The 20,092-nt window shown below is 40.9% G+C and overlaps 1 protein-coding gene across 1 annotated transcript in view; it reads left to right on the forward strand.

Annotated features, from left to right (window-relative positions):
• The first annotated feature begins 955 nt into the window (after nt 1-955).
• The window catches only part of efna5b (ephrin-A5b), a 91,950-nt gene continuing 72,813 nt past the window's right edge, over nt 956-20,092 (forward strand). Inside the window, exon 1 of the mRNA XM_040154152.1 lies at nt 956-2,154. Coding sequence (XP_040010086.1) covers nt 2,030-2,154 — 125 coding nt within the window. The 5' untranslated portion in view covers nt 956-2,029. The remainder of the gene's footprint in view (nt 2,155-20,092) is intronic.

Genomic DNA, 20,092 nt, shown 5'->3' on the forward strand with positions numbered 1-20,092 from the left:
TGCCACAAGGCCAGGTCACTATGAATTCACCCCGGACATTCTTCACACTGTATCCATATGAATTCATGTCAGTTATTTTCGTTAAGGATTTCCCACCTGAATGTAGGCCTGCTGCTCATTTTCTAAAGTTTCCTAAATTCTCCTTGTGAGCACTCTTCTGGTTTGAGACGATGAGAGACGCGGTGCCCCTGGAGCAGTCGAACTCGGTTGTGTCCTCGGCTGAGCCAGCTATCCTGCCTGTTTGCCACTGCGAGGCGTCTGGGCGCTGGGGCGGCGCCTTGGACCCCTTCAGCCCGCTCCACGCAACGGACTGCCCTGTTACACCTACCCGGAGCCTGCATGGCCATCATCTCTCAGCGTTGCGCTATCACACAGGCGGCCTCTCGTTCCTCCTAAACCTGTGGGATACACGTGACCTTTCTGGAGTAGAATTCCTTAAATTATATGTCAAATATGAAGAAGGTTTTTTTTTTTTTAATTTAAAAATACTGAAACAATCAATTTACAATATTAAAAGCTGAGAGGAAAAGCCCAATTATTTATTTATTATCTTTTCTCGTCAAGAAATATTTAGATTTATATAATTATTACGTTAAAGTCCAGTGTATATACAAGCCTCTTTTTTTTATTATTATTAAAAACACACTGGAATTGAGTTAGATTGAACTGAGTGAGAGAGAGAGAGTAACTTGAGCCCATGGTCTTCTTTGGTCCGCTGCGTCCGTTTGCACCTAATTAAATAGCGCCGTGCGCGCTTATCGGACGGATCAAACAGTGGAGTATCTAAACGCGGTCCCTGTCCAGTGCACCTCTCCCCCCCCCAGTCCCTTTCCAGCTCTACCTCTCGGTAATTGAATTAGCTCGCTTTTAGGCGGGGGAGGGGCTTGTCTTTGTTCGAGTGACGCCCATTCAAATAATTTTAAGCCAATGGGACTATCCCCCGCTCCCCCGTAACCAAACCCACTCTCTCAGTCGGCGTCTGGAGCTACCCGCTTTTGCCCTCACCACCCTGCGTGTCCCGGCGTTTTACACCCAAACACAAGAAAGAGGAAGTCTAAACGGCACGCACATGGGAGAACGCGAGGTTTTTTCCATTCCCGCACGTCGCACGATGGCTTATATATGAGGAGGACACTTTGGGATGTGGACATAAACAAGCGTCTCCACGGAGAGAAGTGCATGAGAAAAAACGACGCTGACCGTCGTCTCCGACACCGAGAGAGACTCCTCCCCACCTCGGCCGTGACACCTCCGGTAAATCGCTGAGAAAGGATAACAGTGTTTTTTCACGCTGGAGACGAAAAGACCCAGTCACCCACTGCGATTCAAATGCCAGTGACTGACAGACTGTATGGCTTTAAAAAGTTGCCTGGAGAACGGGGACATCTGACGTGCGCCACACGGCGTCATTGGACACATCGAGCCCCCCTCTCTCTCTCTCCCCCTCTCTCTCTCTTCTCCATCACATCTCCGACTGACTAATCCCCTGCGCTTTGGGTTTGGAGTAAGGAGAAGTGTTCTGCAGTTGTCATTTGCCCTGACACTGGCTACATCCAGTAGCTCCCTGCAGAAGGGGGACAATATCCCATCGTAGAAGACACTGCCTGTTGTGCTGCGCGTTTGTGTGTGCTGATCCCACTGTTTGTGCATTAGAGGGAGAGAGATTTTGTCAGCCCACCGAGGATTTGTGGAGCTGACACCCCTGCATGAATTTAAGCCCGTGGTTCATCTGGACCCTCGCCCTGCATCCGAGAGAAAACGCAGTGACGCGTTGGTTTTGCAACTTTACATTTCGCTCAGCCCGAACAAGTGTCACCTCAGGTGTCCCCGTGAATGGTCACAGCTCTGCTATTTCCTTGGCGTTGTCTGTGCTGTGAGCATTTGCATTTGTGTAGCCCTCACAAACTGCGCCAGAAACGCACGGCCACATGTGAGCGAGACTCGTCACCTGTCCCGGTTGAAGCACTCGCACAACTCGACTGTCTGACCCACACTGAAGAGGAATACGTGCCGAAGTTTAGCTGTAGTGATGCTGCAAGTGGAAATGGTCCTCTTTGTCTGCCTGGTGCTGTTGATGTGTGTCTTTAGCCAGGAGCCCAGCTCCAAAGTGGTGGCCGACCGCTATGCCGTCTTCTGGAACCGGACCAACACCAAGTAAGTGGCCTCACAGTGGCAGGTTTACCGCGGACGGTCGGCAGTGTTCCGTCTCCTCTCCTCCGCACGAACCGAGGGGTTTGCAGGTTTGCTGGACCACATCAGTGTTTATTCTCCGCAGTGAGGGCATAATGCCAGTAGCTGTAGGTACAGGCTAGAGCCGTGGATTTGAACAGGAGTGTAAAAGGTTACCGTGTGGTTTTTTTTTTTTCCCCAATACGTGGCTGCTCATAGACAGCGAGTCCCCCGAGGAAACTGTAGATTAAAACTGTGCGTAATGAGACCTGGAAATAAGATTCGGCGTTTGTTGCTGCGGCGCTTTACTCGCTGTCAGAATTGTCCAGATAATGAAATTCACCGTTTCACTGTGAATTATCCAGCCACAGGTACAGGGAGAGGGCTGTGAATGGCTGTAAAAACCTGGGGCATGATCCTGTGCTGTTCCTCTGTCCGGCGGACTCGGGTTCGGTATTTACACAACCCCACTGGACCCATTAACACCAGGATCTAACTAGTCTCCACAGGTCCACATCAGCACAATTTCCAGGTCTATTTACCGACTAAATGTGGTTGTTCATTTCCTCACTTCAGACTGCGTATAAGAAGAAACTTAAGTTGCGGGCACACGGGCCAAACGTCTAGACCTGTGTAGCGAGAGGGAAAGCGTTCGTATGTGCTTCTGTGTTTCGAGTGACTGCTGGCGTGGATTCATCCCTAGGAACTAGCGATACTAAAGTTAAAACGACAGTGTATCAGTCAATAATAAACAGCTCCTTCACCATTATGGATTTCATTGGGACATACAGCGGTCTCGGCACTTCTAAAAGTATCTAAAGGTACGATGGCAGAAGTATTGCATAAAATGACAAACCCAGTAGAGGCTGAAGCCCAAGTGGAATTTTCTGATGATTTTACGTTTGACTTTTTTAGTGTTTGTGGCTCCTAAGAGCTTAAGTTTTTTTTTTTTAATCCTTTACATAGTCACTGAATAGCTTTTATGTGAAGGAACGTTTCCTTCAGAAGTTGAGCAAATTGTAATCCATTTTGGTTAAATTTAAACATTTTCCTGCCAATGCAATTCTTATTTACGTTTTTTTTTTTTTTAAACATGTGCAGCATTATAATATACTATAGTATATTTGGATACTTGACAATTGAGCAACACTATTGTAAAGTTTTAAAAAAAAAATCACTGAAATGTGGTCAATTTATTTGCTAAAATGACACTTAAAGAATAGAAAATAAATTCTGCAATATAAAACCCAGTGCAGTGATTGTATAAAACTGGAAGGCTTTCATTAAAGTAAGAGTATTGATGTCTGCACACTATGAAAACCAGTGACTTACCCTTTCAAAACTTTTGAAAACTTTCACTCTGTGTAACACTGTTCAGCTTTTTTATTCTAAAATTAACAAAGTTTCTCTAAATGAGAATTTACAAATTGTGTTTCCTATTTTTTGCATGTTGGTGAGGACTAAAGGTTACTCATTCTGAAGTTTGGAGGCACACTGTCCTGAACTAATGTCTCAAAAGTATACATGTCTATATATATATTATATATATATATATATATATAAATATATAAATAATATGTTTTTCTCAAACACTTAATCTATATATTTTCAGTTGTAGGAATTAAAAGTGTAGTCTTCTCACTTTTCATTTATATTAATAAAAGGACAAGTTTGCTCAACTTAATAAGACTCAGCAAAAATCTGTTTGTAGTGAAGTGAAGATTTTATGCGCTGTTGGCTCAGATGGGCCACACTGAAGGACTTCAGCGAAGCCAAATTAAAAGTTTCTCAGATGTGCTTCAGTCCTTGAGTCGAACCCCTCTCTGCTCGGACAGCCTTGAGTCAACCTCAGTGTTCAGTGTACATGTTTGTCAAGACAGCATTTCCAACTAAAAGTCCCTTTTGGAGTTAGACTGTACAGCCTTGTCCCGGGCTTATTAAGTCTAAATACTGGTGGTGATTTTTACAGAGATCTTTCACTCAACTGCCAACGGCACTTAGTATTTGTTGAATAATATCCTCAGCTTACCCTGCAAGTGCACACAAAGCCATTAATAGCATATGCTGAATTTGTTGCACAACTATTTATATTCGGTTTGAAGTTTGGGAAAACATGATTTATTGCTTGAAGCAATTAGTGGTCGGGGGTACAAACGGAGGGCTGACTGTAAGCGCTCTCCTGAAGTCAGGGCCAGTCTAGCAGGGTGCGTAGATTCTCGGCCTGATATACCGTAGACCATGACTGTTGAGGTCTTGGTCTCTACTCCGACTTACCCCGGCTGTTTATTTATGGACCGCTTTCTTCAATGGAGGCAAACACAATTTTGAGTTAAATCTTGATTTCTGCTCTTGATAGACCTACTTTAATTAGACTGTACATTTTTTTTTTTTTCGACAAGAAAAAGTTTGGACTTGACTGGCTGTTCAGTTAACTTGATATTTTCCAGATGTGCTGACAAGTTTTCTCAGTTTCAGGGAAGAAAAAAAGGGTAGTTAGAAAAAAGGGAAATTTAAGTAAATCCACTCTTAGTCTCAGATCTGACACACCAACACTCAAGGAGAGAGAGAGATAAATCAAGAACTTTGCGGTCTACTAGTCTGCATGCATCTTGTGCCTTTTATTCTCTTTGTGTCCCCAGTAAAATTTGAGAAATAGATAGCTTCCTGAGCCTCATCTGTTTCTGAGGCTCTGACTTGCCTGAGGAAAGAAAACAGGTTTTCACAGAGGCTGTAATACGGCTCACACCAGTCACTCCGTTCTACTTACTCTAAATAGAGTTTGTTTGACTCTCACCCCTGCAGGGCTGAGGCAGGAAGCCAGAGAGGTAACATAACAGCAGAGAGGAGACAGAGAGAGGGAGAGATAGCAAACTTGTCTTATTGATGACTCAGTTAATAAATATTGAGTCCCTTTCTTCATGCATTACTGCTGAAAGCTGGTGTGGCAATTTAACGCAACTTGCCTGCGTCTGTCTTTGTTCTGAAGCTCCACAGTCTCACTGAAAGTACGGCTGCTCCAAGAATTTACACTGTGAACTCTCCGTGCGCACAGTCACATTCGCGCCAGAGTTACATGTTATGTTATGACAGCAATAAATTAAAACTAGGAATTGTCATTTGTCATAAATAATGTTAGCAGGTAATTTAAAGGGATAATTTCAATGTTTCTTCCTCTAGTTTGACTCTCTCTTTACATTCTTTGTTGGTGGTGTCTGAACAAGGTCATTCAGGGCTTGTTTTACTGCCTCCAGAAGAAGCCATTTGTCGCTATTCATTTTTGCACCGTATGAAATTGCAGCTTCCGAAGACTTGAAAATTGCCCAAGCTAGATAATCCACCACACTGAAACCGTAGTTTGAGTTTGAGTTAGTCACAAAATTTGTTTTGCATTTAATTCATTGTGCCTAAGTTGGATAATTCACATCAGCGTTTGTAATACATCATGCCTACTCACTACTTACTTAATAATCTGAAATGCACGGACAGAAATGGAAGGATGTAACTACTAAACCTCAACTAAACACTGTTTTACTTTTAAACTTGGTCAGATCCATTTCATTTTTAAGGGGATGTCTAATTACAAATAATTTAAGGTTTAAAACTAAAAATTCATATTTAAAAAGTGATCAAAATAAAGTAAATTTTAAATGGTCTCATTACACATGACATTGTGTAATGCGCAGTGATTTGGAGAAACTGTAGATGTAGCCAAAAAATAACTGACATGGCTAGGAACTCAAGCGGTCACTTCTGCTGTTGTTTGAGAAAATGGTAGACAAAAAGCACTGGTGTAGAGACTTTAACAGCTTAGATGGTCAGATATATGGAATGGGGAATCTTAGATAAGGACTTTTTGTGTTTGAAATGGAGCTTATTGTTGGCAAAACACTTTTTGCTTGGCAGAATTGCTTCAAATTGGTTTTCCAGCAGTCAGAATTACAAGCAATTGGTAGATTAGTTTGGAATTTTATCGGTTTAGAGTATCGTGATTTGTCTTAGCTGTGCCACAGTTGTTTCTGCTGAGTGTTTGTGTCGTTGGTGATTTGGGTAGGGGCTGAAGGGGATTTCCTTGCTGTTTTGCTGGCTTCATTCCACCGTTGTTTCACAGCTCCAGCTTGAGACCAGAAACTCGCTAACTTCTTTATTATTCTGAATAAAAGAATCTTCTTTTATGTTCTGTTTACCTATCTCTCTCTCTCTCTCTCTCTCTCGATTCGAACACATCCACACTTTGTTTTTTAGTTTTCCGCTTGCGGTTCAGATTTTCTTCGAGCTTTTCTCAGAGTACCTTTAATAACATGTTGAGCGTTTTGTCCATCAACGAGTTATTTTCAGAGCCAGTTTAGAGAAGCATAAGAAATCTTCAAGTTCATTTTCAAGAACATTTCTATCTGTGGATTCTGGGCTCTGCTATCTTGCCGATTGTCTTTGCTTGGAAGTATTTATTCTAATGAGGTGGCAGACAGTTGCTCTAATGGTGTCTCAGCTGTAATGCCGAAGAGACAGCCCTGCCCATCCTCTCTCCCCCCTGCCCTTTCTTCTTCCCCGTTACCCTCTGCGCCTTTCTCCTTCGCTGCCTCTCAGCGCTTTGCCTCTCCCCTTCTCTTTCTCTGTTCTTCTTTCGTCTCTCTCTCTGTCTTTCCTTGCCGGGCACAGAAAATGAATGAATACAATTAGATAGTTTGGGAGTCCCTCTACGGTTGATAGTGGAAAAAGACACACAGAGGTCAGGCACACTCCGAGAGGAGCTCAGGGAGAGGTCACACACACATGGCGAGGAATAACAAAGCAGAAAGTTGGCCTGTGAATGGCAAACAAGTAACTAGAACACTCCCTGAAGTGGACGGTGTTATTAACATAAACATTCTGATACAGTTGTGGTCAAGCAAATTGCTCAAGGTGATATGAATTTTGCTGCATAATTTGTGGTGGAAGAAACAGCCCAGAAAGCATGTTTCTAATGTGCTGCCTTGTGTGTAGTTTTCACATTTTTATTCTTACAATGTACTGTAACTGGAGGCCCACATAAAGTACCTGTGTCGCTGGTACTGAAGACAACTTTCTTTTGTTGCAGTCATGTCTTCGTCTCTGCATGTTTTTATGTTTGAGCGCCAATGTGTGCGTATGTGTGAGGTCATATAGTGCCTGTTTCGTCTCCTTCAGACTCATATATCGCAGAATAATTACCTCTTTCTCCTTTGGACTTCTCATTACCTGTCACAGACCAGTGGAACAAGAATAAACGTCTTGTCAATCTGTGCTTATATGTGTGTGTGTGTGTGTGTGTGTATGTGTGCTTGTGTGTACGTGTGTGCAAATGCTGTCTGTACACTAACAAAGGGACGTACACATAGAGGTGAATAGTCAGTCCATACAACCAGTATATTACAATATTAACAATATAAACACAATATTAACTCTTATTTATAATTACAATTCTGAAAACCTGTAATTTTTAAAATCAAATTTACATTGCTAAGGTGGGTCATTTTTGACCCCATGCTAGTCTTTCCTGTGCTTATCATTTTTATACTAACTTGCTTTGAGCTTTGTTTTACTCTCTTCACTGCTCTGGCTCTCATTTTCTCCCTCCCTCTCTCTGATGCGGGCTGATTACTTCTTCTTAATGACCCCTTGCTCTGTCATTCCTTTATGCCTGTGGCACTGGCAGGTACAAGCACCAGCTGAGCTGCAGCGAGAGTAAGTGTAGGGGACACAAAGACAGCGAGGCAGAGGATGTAGAAGAATAAACACACAACCTGACGGAAAACCAGCAATCTGTAATGATGGTGTTGTGCAGCGTAATACTTTTATTAGGTTTAAATGGCACTCTGTGTTTACTCGCCAGACCTGTAAATGTACCTTCCATTTAAATTAGATTTTTTTTCTATTAACTAGAAAATGAGCCCAGCAGGCAGTAGTCAATGCTTACTCAATGTGCTTGGCAGAGCAGCTGTTCTTCAGCGTGCGGTGGAAGAGGGGGAGGACTCTTGGCCGTGACCCTTGTGGAGGTGCTATGCGGCGGACAGAAGAAGCCCTGTTGCCGGGGGTGCCTGGTCGGCAGGCTGTGGCCTTGGATATGCTAATTCTAGTGAAGTAAAGGCAGCATAGAACTAAATATATATATATATATATATACTACTGATCAGTAGGTTTAGAACACATCCATTTTTCCAGCTTTTATTTAAATTAACATGATTCAATGTATCAGTGTTTTTGAAATTAAAGCATAGAACAAGGAATCATGGAATCTTCTTCTTGAAGTATATTTAATCTAAATTTTTGATGCAGCCGAAAACACTCGTGGCGTTCTTTCTACAATGCAAATCAAACATTGTTCATTAAGTTAATCCCTACAATGTCGCAGAAGTTCCCATAAATGCGTTGTACTTGTAAATTGCTTTGCTTTCACCCTCTGTCCAGTTCATCCCAAACTGGCTCCATGGGGTTTAAGTCTGGAAACTGTGTCGGTCTTCCATCATGCGAAGCCACCGTCTACTTCCTTTCTTCTAATGTTTTGGGTCATTATCTTGCTGTAGGATGAACACCTGACCAACCAGTCTGACTTCCTTTGTTACTTGCCTTTTTCTCACCATTCTGATAGCAATACACAGTACTACTTCATGCAGTACAGTATTGTCCTTATAATGCATCTGAGGTTGTAGTAACAGTTTGTTAAAAGACTGCCTTTGTACAGACAGAGGGTCTGTAAGTCAACAAAAATCGGGGCACCAACTTTCAAGGCTTAATTTACTTCCAATTTCTTTATCACTGAAAAGGCCGGTTTTCTGTGAAATGTACATGATTTTCAGTTTTTACCTTGGGTAGCTTACCATTTAAGGTTATTCATTGTGCTTTAACTGCTGAAATTTCAATAAATAACTGAAAAAATGGTCACAGTTTGTCACAGTTTATATAACCTTGGTCATATATAAATGCGTGTGTGTATCTATCTATCTATCTATCTGTTATATATATCTTTATCTATCTATCTATTATATCTATCTATTATATCTATTTATCTATAATATATTATATATATAATATATATATATAAAATAATGCTTTTTTTGCTTCAAAAGTGATAGCTTATTAGTTTGTTTTTGTAAATAGTGACATTCAAACATTTTATATTTTTAATATCTGTCTTGTGCTCACTTTTGAACAATTGCTACTGTTTTTTGACCTTCATTTTGGTGATTCATTGACCTGAAGACATCAGAAAACCTGTGTTCGCTCATGATTAGATAAATATTACTCAACCAAGCCTTAAAAATACCATCATCAACATAAATGTTAGGTTATCCATCTAAGAGCAGACGGGATCCCTTATTATACTGACAGAAATGGACAATATCAAATCACAGCTTAATTTCAGTTGCACGTTTCCCTCCCTTGCCTGGAAACCAGATTTTAATGTCCAGGTTTTTGTTTTCAGAGTAATCACTCCAAGGTCAGATGGAGTGCTGAAACACTGCTATCAGCTGAGCGATCTGTGTTTTAGCCCTCATTCAACCCTTGGCTTCCAGGGGAACTACATGGAAATAACAAAGTATTAACCAGAAAAACCCACATGTGCAAAGCTTATAATCTGCCATGAGAACGATAAAAATAATTTTTCCCTTGATTGCTAGTTGGTTGCTTTTCTACTAGATGCATGTATTTATTCAGGGGCAATTTTTTTCTTTGCCCCTGCTCTTAGTGTCTCAGTTTCACTGTAAATTTCAAAGTTGTGGAAAGTTTTTTTTATTTTTAATTTTTTTTTTGTTTTCCCCCAACTATTTCTTTATTTTTCCTAAAGTTACTTTGTGGCACTCCAGAGCAGTGTGGGAACTTCCAAAGTTGTATTCCTACTGTGAACACCCGAATAGATTTGTAGTTAATATTAATATCAACATAGTAGAGAGAAAAAGAGAAAAACTATTTTTTTAATTCAGCTGCCATCAAGGAAAATCACGTTTCATTTAAGACCCCAAAAAGGGGTGATTAACAGGAATACAGGATTGCTGCAGGTCCAATAAGGGTCAAAACGCCAGTGCAGGAATCTCGCTATCGTGTATTATAGCTCCAAGTTCGTGGCTGAAAATGGCGCCACCATATCCGTCTTCAGCTCCTCTGCTCTCCTCTGTAAGATGGAGGCTTAGAAGCAGCTGTTACTGTAGTAATGCTTGGGTGATCTATTACCCCTGACCAGAAAGGGGCGCTACTGTGAGGGGTCTGATAGCCTTTTGTGCCCTCTGCTCTCAGCGCAAGGCATTTCAAGTGTACAGTTGTAGAGAAAGCTACCTACATTTGCTTGCTTTAAACAAACTCTTTCTGCTTTGGTTGATTTGACCTCGTTAAACTCATTTACTGTCAAAGTCATATTGTATTTACAGGACCTACACTACAGCATGGAAAGGCCAAAATGACTGATGGGTTTAAATTTTTTTTTTCCTCTTTCTGTCACTGTTCACAATTGAACTGGAAAATGTGACGGGAATGATTGAGACCCGGTTTTTACCAGACACATTTTCCACAGATAATTCCTTTCATTGTAGGCTGACTAAGGACCTTACACTGCCGTTTTCCTTATTTAACTTGGGGGACTGCGGGGGAGTGACTGGATGTTTTTCTACCTGGGCAGCAGTGTGGAGAATAGATCCCAGAAGAGAACACATCTCCAGCTTGTGAATAAAGACCTAATTGACGGGTTGCAGCCTGTTGTAAATGACTCATGAGGTAATTCGTCATCACAGACAGACTGAGACTGTACAATTGTGTGGTCTGCTTTCCCATTGGAAACAATGTATTTGTTTTTTTTCCCAAACTTTTATAACCCCAAATAAAAATTTTAGAAGTCATAAATGCTGCTTTTAGCCAGAGATGGTGTTATCACCTCCTCACCTGTATGTGGTGAATATCCTTGTATGGCTTACTCTGCTTCTCATGTTTTTGATTGGCCTTTCTTTGTTTGCCTTGACACAGTCATGAAAAGGTGAAGTGAATTCGGGTGAAAGGATGAATTGATTTCCTGGCCTTTAAAAAAAAAATATATATAACCACCTCTTTATAAAGTTCCCACTGCTGCTACAACTTTTCACTGCCATAAATATAAATAAACAAACAATCACACAATGTTGCTTTCAAGTTGTTTGGTCTACCATTGAGGCGAGACGTGCCAATAATAAGATAGCTGCATTAGCCTGTTTGACTTGACAGTAAAGAAAAATACTAGCAGCCAATGCCCCCCCAATGCTGGGCCATGAGACTGAAAGGCGGCCATTGTTCTGCTCTCTCTGTCCACTCCACATGGCTCGGGCTGAGAGTAATGTATGCGCTTTAAACGGAGAGAGAAAAAAAGAGAGGGCAAAGGATAGGAGTGAGGGAGAATGGTGTGAATGGTGAGGGGAGAGGGAGAGTGCACAGCTGAAGTTGTAGTACGCTTTCAGACAGAAAAAGGGAGGAGAGGAGGAGTATAATGCAAGCGCCAGACACGAGGGGAGAGGCATGTAGTAGCCAGGGGTGACACAGTGTGTGGAATAGAAGAGGTGGCAGTTTCCCTCATTTCCAACTAGCCTTATCCATCCTCTCTCATCTGCCTCCTTCCACACCATCCAGCTCATCAGCCCCCTCCCCTCCTTGTCTGTCCTTGCCAAGGTTTAAAGATGCATGTGGCTTTCTCTCTGTCTCTGCCTCCCCTGACGGTGACTTTGGTTGGTCGGTCGGTGGTGGTTCTCCAGGGGCGAGACTCTGGGTCTTCACCCTGAGGAGGTGTTGTCTTTGCGGTCCAGGTTTAGTGACACTGGGGCTATTTTCTACAGAGAAAGGATTAAGCCTGCTCAGGTTTAAACCCCTGCTTTGTTTCCTCTGACACCGAAGACTCTCACACACAGGGCTGTGTTTACTTGGGAGTTGGTGCTGTGGTACTAAGTTGCATCTTGGTCTTGACTGCTGTGACACATTGCCCACGATGCCCTTGAAAGTGAATTTTCCTGTGAAATGCATGTATCACAGTTGGAATGCCAGGGTGTGTGTAATGTAGCGGCTTAATGGAGGGTTTCATTCCAAAATGCTATATATCTGCCGTGGAGACAAATTGGTACGATAAGAATGAGCTGTTTTTGTTCTCAGAAGTAAATATACTTTGCAAGTGAAGGTCATAAAACAATGCGTTTCCTTTCACTGTGATGAATAATGTGGATAATTATGCATGATTGTAATTTAAATAGTGGATATTTCATTTTGAAAGAAATCTCTTATATTTTATCTTATAAGAAATCTTGTATTTGTTTTTCTTGTCTCTCTAGTGTCATCTGTTTGAAGGTTTGGGGTCTAATAAGGCTAAGTGGGATTTTGACCAAAAATGGAATGCAAAATCAAAATTATTTTTTAATCTATCATACTGTATATTAAAACTGTCTCATGTCAAAATTTAAAATCAGCTAAACTGAACTTCGATAACCACTATTTTGGTATGAAAAGCTCTTTTTCAGGTCTAGGCAGCAGATGCTTGTCTTAGCTAAGCTCTAAGCAGAATCTGAAGAATCAAGCAGATAATAAATCATGTTTAAAAATGTAGAACACCGAACTGAATCTGACGTCTTCAGTTGAATCTGGGTTAAATGTTCAGACAAGCTATCTGAGGTGTCCATGATGTGGATGCCTACGTGTGGGCATGTCCATGTGTTTGCTGGCAACTCGTGTGCACACGCATGTGCAGTAATTTGTGTGCATGTGTGCGTATGCTCTTGTGTATGTGTGTGCACGTGGTTATCCCGAGCCGACCTCTGCTTCGAGGCCTGCTTTAATGAAGCAGCAGAAACACACACCCTTTACTATAGCAGAGTACAGCACTATTCTTGACCCAATTCTCTGAGCCTGCTCCTCTGAGAGCTGCTTGATAGTTTTCCCATTTGTGAAGTTTCATTGTGTGTCTGCGTGTGTGCATGTTGGTCACTGTTTATGTGTGGTGGTTGGTATTCCTGTGTGAAACTGTACTATTTATTTATTTTTTTTTTTCTCCCCTAAAGGGAAAACGATTGATCCAGAATGTGTGATAAATCCCATCTTCACTCTCTCCTCTCATCTGAGTGCAGCTTTGACTGGTCTGGCTTACTCCAAACATTATCCCAAATAACCAAATATGACACCCCAAAGAACACAGACCGACAAACACACACATACACACACCAGTCTCGTTTGGAAGGGCAGTTCATTATTTCTTTAGTGAGGCTCAAGTTGCAGGAGATGTGGTATTTATTCTGGTTATTTATTTTCTTCCTCTAAATCAGTGAGCAGTGAGCCTTGGAGTGCAGCAGCCTTTGAACCACAGCCTATCCCATGACTGCAGCCCTGGGTATTAACCCAGAGCCACTGAGAGGCTTAAAAAGCCATCAGCTCATTGTCCAGAGACACAAAAACCCCCTTCCTCTAAAATCCCCCACTATCCTTCTCTTCTCTTTTCCTCCTTCCCTCCTTTCTTAAGAATGCCTTGAGCTGGCCTCTGCTGGCATTCATTTTAATCAGTTTTAAGGGTCTAATGAGATAAGTGAGTCTTAAGGGGAGTCCCAAAAGTGGCCTAAGCCCTCCGGATAAACAGAGGTGATGAGCGCTGCCTATGGCTACATCCTTAGGAGTGTGTGTTTGTCGCCAGCATTGTCATGCATACAAACGTCTTTAATGTCCTCAGTCTCACTGTTGAGCTTTGAAAACTAAGACGTCTCAAAACTAGATTTATTGTTGAGCCAATCATCACTTTACCTCGTAAATGGTGAGGTGATGATGAAAAGGTTTGGTAATTTTGGTTTGGTTCCAGGATTGTTAAGGGGCTGAGAAGCTAGTGCATCTGTGAAGTTGACCACCATCAGATGTTTTCCTCGATAACTTCCTCCTTTGTCCTAATCCCCCCATCCAGCTCATGCCCTGTGTTCCTTATCCCACCAAGTATCCCTGGAATATAGGGAAGTCGGTTTCGTCTTGCCTTTTTGCTCTTCATGCCATATTGTTCTCCTTTTCTCTTTCCTGTCTTTCCTCCTTTCCTCTCTCCTGTCTCTGGAATGACCAGATCTATTACTGTACTGTTCTTGTTTGTGGCTCTAGGTGTCCTGCTGAGGTGACCCAGCATGCCCACTGTCAGCATTAGGCTCAATGTTGTGGCTGCAGCACTTGACTGACAGTCGGCTAGACTTTCGTTCTCTTTTTACCCTCTTTCACCATTTTTGTGTTTGCTTTCTTTTCTTTTATTATTTTTTTTAAAACATGCACCACCCTAACCCCCTTCCCATTTCTACTTAAGCTCTCAAATCCACAACAGAGAGACAGAGCTACTGCGTGTGTGTGTGTGTGTGTGTGTGTGTGTGTGTGTGTGTGTTTACTTGTACTTTGTGAGGACCAGTTTATAGAGGTTACGGAATGAGGACATTTTGGGAAAGTGAGGACATTTTGGCCAGAATGCATTATGTCAGTGGTTTTCCTCACAAAGATAGAAGTACAAGTGTGTGTGTGTGTGTGTGTATGTGTGTATGTGTGTGTGTGTGTGTGTGTGTGTGTGTGTGTGTGTGTGTGTGTGTGTGTGTGTGTGTGTGTGGAGCTAGCCAGACAAAAAGAGGTAAATATGTCAGCCACATTTGAATCAGTTTTTGTTTTGAAATGTTCAGAATCTGAAACATTTAAAAAATTGCTTTAATCAGGAAACTGTGATTAAAGCTCCTCAGCAAGGATAACCTTTTTCAGTCAAATGAGATTATCTATAATCAGTAATATCTGCCCATACTTAACCAGGTGTAGAACTCAGTGCACAGGAACAATGAGGGCAGAGATTAAAGAAAACAATTTTGTTTTAAAAATTACATCGGAAAAGATCATGTATATGATTTTTTTTCTTTTTTTAATTTGTTTAATTTTTTTATCCTGTGAAAAACACATTTCTGGCCCAGAGAAAAAAAATAAAAGAATAGATTTTTTACCGCACATTTTGGTTCCCAGGTTTACAGGGGTTCTGGTTGAACTTTACAGTTAGAACTTCTGGCATAGCTGTGAGGCGGGACAAGTCCTCAGAGAGTTCAGTTTCACCTGCTGTTCCGTTCCTTAGGGCCGCAGGACTCCACGACCGGAGACATTCCAGCCAGGATTAGAGCGTGCATGGCAAACGGAATCACAAATAAGAGGGAGTGAAGGAGCTTTTTTTTTTTTTTTTTCGGACATGAAAAATATTATTTAGCTTGGCTGTTTTTGTGGTTAATGTACTTTTAACATTTTTAAAGTAGCACCAACATTTTGTGCAAAATTGTGTTTTATAATCTGTGCATTTTGGTATTAAAAACACAATTTAAACAGTTACATTTAATAAAACAAAAAAGTAATATCTAAGTACTAAAAATGAGAAATCCTTGATTACAAGAAGTAGCACCTGCCCGTATAAGAGTGTATAATTGTGTTTTGAGAAATTCTCAACATTTTTAATATTTATTATCATTATTTTTTTCTTTTCTTTTAAATATGTATATATAACACTTAACAAAATAACATAGTAAAATGCTATCCAATACTTTTTATGTTTACCAGATTTTATTGTCCATCCAATGTATTTCTTTTTACATTGTATTTACAAGTATTTTTTTTTTTCTTGAAATAGATATTCATCAATGTATAATTGTTCCCAGTCAAACTTAATGGATTTGAAAGTTTCCACTGTTTAAATTTCAGCTCAGCTGTGGAAAATGCAAACCTGCCTTCTGGTCATTATACCTTTTATGGAAAAGCCTGACAATTTGCACGTTTGAGTGGTATTACCTTTTATGCGGTACAAAGTTGAAGTAGATTATTGGCCTGTGGGAAAAGAAATGCATCATATTTCTCGCACTGGCTTAGCGTGTGTGCATGGCTTTGGGTGGGGTGATGAAATATTCATTACTGTTTGTGATCTCTTAGAAGAGTAGCACTTGCAAACCTTCACATTTAAAAGTTCTCTGTCAGCTCTCAGGATTTTTTAGAAATAATTCTTTTGTTAACTTTTTTCTACTTCCCATAAATGGCATAAATTAAAAAACAACACCGATATCACGATGAATTTGTCCAAAGATTGGCATTGAATTTAAAAGAGTTTTCTTGTTAACAGAGGGACAGGTGTCAGTTGTCAAGTCTATGACACTGACAGACTTGTCAATCTGTGAGTGACACCAGATTCACAGCTGCTTTAATAATGCAGTATAGACACACTTTTTATGTCATCTTCCGCTCTCCATACGCTCCTTTCTCTGAGGTGTAGAGAGCTCTCCTTACATTAAGGCCAGGTCAGATTGTGTCTGCCGTCGTACATTAGCAGCAAAGCCTTCCTGCATGTATCACTTTTAAGAGGAACATGGCACGAAGAAGGCTGAATTATTCACACTCATAATCGGCCTTTATGTCCTGCTGCCTGGCCTGGCCCCACTGTTATTCTAGTGCATAATTGATAGTGCTCAGAAGTGGAAAAGTTAGAATAGCAGAAGTAATGCGAAGCGAAAGTGTAGTCAGGCAGCACAAGAAGGGAAGAGGGGGATTGGTGGAGTAGTGAGGGGAATAGAGGGATGGAGGTGGGCCCCTATAGGAGTTTTTACACTGAGCCTGTGTTAGCCTTTACGGGGCTTAGGTCCAGCTAGCGCGAGGATCGCGTGTGTAGGCCAGCCAGACTAGTCTGGGGGGGAGGGGGGATAAGAGGGGGATAAGAGAGGCATGAAAGGAGGTGGGAGGGAGAGGAGATGGGGATCCAGAGTAACAAGGCCTGACGCTGAGCCGGCCCAGAATGTGGTCTGTTTCCCCCCAAAAGTTACTCTTGGGCTCCACTGTGGGCAAATATATTTTTGAAATTAAATTGAATTTGATTATGGAATGCAAAAGTTCATTTTTGTCCTTTTATATTAGTGGGGAGGAATAATCACAACTGTAATGTTATCTGAAAAGTCTCACAGTAGATCTCATGGGTTTGGTTTTCCTTTGGACCTGATCCAGACCTAAGTTTTTTTTTTTTTTCACCACATGTTTGCTCAGGTAGGTATTAGGGGCACTGACATGCCTTGATCATGTGAAACAATGATCAATAAACAGCAACCTGCAGAGACACTCAGTGATTGGGTCTATTCTGTAGTAGTAAGGAGACGCCGTCTATTGAGAAATTGAGTTAGTTGACCTCTATAAAATGTTTCAGGACAACATTCCATTCTTTGAAATAGAAAATGCAGTCTGTTTCATATTTTATTTTATTAAATTATTTTCTAGAGCTAGATATTTACTGTATATGGTTTCAGATTTCTGTCAGATGTTTTTTTTTTTTTTTCGCCTCCTCACAGCCCCCCTCCAGTTTTCTCTTTGAGTTTCCTCAATTGAATGGAACACCGTTCCATGGAAGTTAGAATATCTCAAGTGAAGGTGTTAACACAGCCCCAGGTGTAGTCTATTTAACACCTCTCTGACCCTTAACAAAGCCTTACTAACTGCTGCCTAGCTCTGCCTTTTGTGTTTCATAACAAAGCCCTTTAGCTTCTAATAACACCACTGCACTGCCAGTGTCAAGAGAAACCTGAGATAAGGTCCACATCAGAGAGTTGGTGGGAACTGTTTAATCCGCCTCTCGAAACCAAACCAATACACAACAGGCAGGGATCATGTTTGGCAAAGTGGCCCGCTTTGATGGAGGGATCGGATGGTGTGAGTAGGAGAAATGGGGATGACGAAAAATAAAGAGCCGGCTGAATGCCGGTAGTCTTATACTGAGCTGTGAAAGAGAACAACACAGTTGTACACAGTGTGCGCTAATGCTAGCACACTCATACACAGACACTAATAGTATGTAGAAGTGTTACATGCTTCTCTTTCTGGTTATTATTTTAATTTAGCGTTTCCCCTCTAAATTCAATACACGGAAATTTTTTGCTTAATTACTTAAGTCGTTTACATGTATGCAAATACACTTACTATGCCTAGTCACAGATAAACGATTAAACAGTTTCTTATGAATTTTCACTGAAATTGATAGAAGTATGTCCTCTTGACTTTCTGTGATTCTTCCTTATTTTCTAAAAGAAGGACTGCTACATCTTATGTTGCAGTGCCATACACACTGTTATCATTTAAATGAAAGCTCTATATCTAAGCTATATATTTTTTGTCCACATCACTTTTGCAATATATTAGAAAGTATCTTTCATTGGATTTGCTACAATGTGACCATAAAGCTGTCGAGCGGAAACATTAGCAGTGATATGTCTCAGAAACTCATAAAACCAATTTACGAGTGCACCTGAGACCCATACACCTACTGGAGCCATTCTATAAAGATGCAGACAGAGATTGCACAAAACTCTCCCCAATTACCCACATTTAAAAGTAATAAATGTGGATCGATAAGTGATAGAAGGCCTGTTAATCCCGGATTTACCCAGTTATTTCCAATTTAGACACTCCTTTTCAAACTAAACTTGCAGCATTTACAAGTTTACCATTGATTTGTTTTAGTGTTTTCTTCCTACAGGGTAAATGCTGCATTGAGCTGTTTTCGCAGTAGTCCTTCAGATTGGATATTTTATCTTCTGTAGTGTTTAAATTCTTAAGAGGCTCGCCTTTATTTTATGAAAAGAGAAATTGGAAGGGGCAGAATGCAGTTTTTTGCAATGAGTCTTTTTATATGCAAATAATTCATTTTTGATATCCCAAACGAGAAAAGAATTTTAATTAAAGGAAACATCAATAATTACCACTTCAATTTCAATATTAAGTAAACAACAATGCTGCTCTGGTGCATGGAAACAGTAGTGGCAGCCCCCTGTGAAATACATTTGTGGTCATCCAGCAGTAGGATATGTGACTAGGCCAGTATGCGTAATTGAGCTCATATGCTTATTTATTTACAGCCTGGCTCAGCGTGCCAGTGCTGGAATGCTATCGGCACTAGCAGGTATGGATTAGACCCCTTTCTGTCTCACTGTGAAGTTAATTGAGGGAATCCTCCTCCGACAGTGGACTGAGACGGTCTAAGATCTCCATGCAGACTCAGCTTACAAAGTGCTACAGTTTTTTCAGTTGACGATTTCTGACTCCAATCTGATGAGACTGCGTCCAATAAATCACTTCACTGCGACATTTTATAGCTTCATCTGAAACAAGCCCTCCTCTTCACAGCCCCAGCCCCCCATCGCCTATTATCTAATGTCATTAATATGATGTAATGGCTTATTATGGTGTCACTAATTAGATTGTACAGCAGTTAGATGTATTATCATCACACTCTCCCATTAATTGCTTCACCTAATGGTTTACTTTTACATGTTTACATGTAGCTGTGCAGTTTCTGTACATGCCTTTATGTTTTTATGTCTAGCAGCAAAGCAATAGAAATGTAGCCTATTTCTCCCGTCTACTTCATGATGGACCCTCAATTTTTAGACCTAATTAGTGTATAATCAAGAAAAAGTCTCATCAGGAATTGCCACTGCTAATGCCCATGGATGGCATTTAGTTTAAATACCCACATGGCTGATGGAGGATGAGCTACCGTCTTTTTGATACATTTGTCTGAACCAGTGTTATTTATGTGCAGTTTTTATGTAAATAGCCAATTAATTAAATGTCACAGCAAAGCTCAGATTAGCCATATGTGTATTTGCTCACACTGCATATTGTGATGTATGAGAATTTGAGATAAGGCAATTGATTTGTGATTGATGTGGGGTTATTTGCTTGCCATGGCTTATCATATGGATTAATTTATAAACTCATCCATTATTAGAATATGAGTTGTTTATATCTCAGGGGTAATTTCATTTTTTTCTGTCCTTTTATGTCCTTGAAACCCATAGTGAATACATTACTTTGGTACCTACCGATCTCCCAGTGGAATTGTAAGTTATTGTGTCTGTTGCGCAAATGTTTTACCTCCACATATCTGGACACAGAATAATTCCTCTCC

Source organism: Xiphias gladius, chromosome 19 (genome assembly GCF_016859285.1).
Source record: "Xiphias gladius isolate SHS-SW01 ecotype Sanya breed wild chromosome 19, ASM1685928v1, whole genome shotgun sequence".
Taxonomy (NCBI): Eukaryota; Metazoa; Chordata; class Actinopteri; order Istiophoriformes; family Xiphiidae; genus Xiphias; species Xiphias gladius.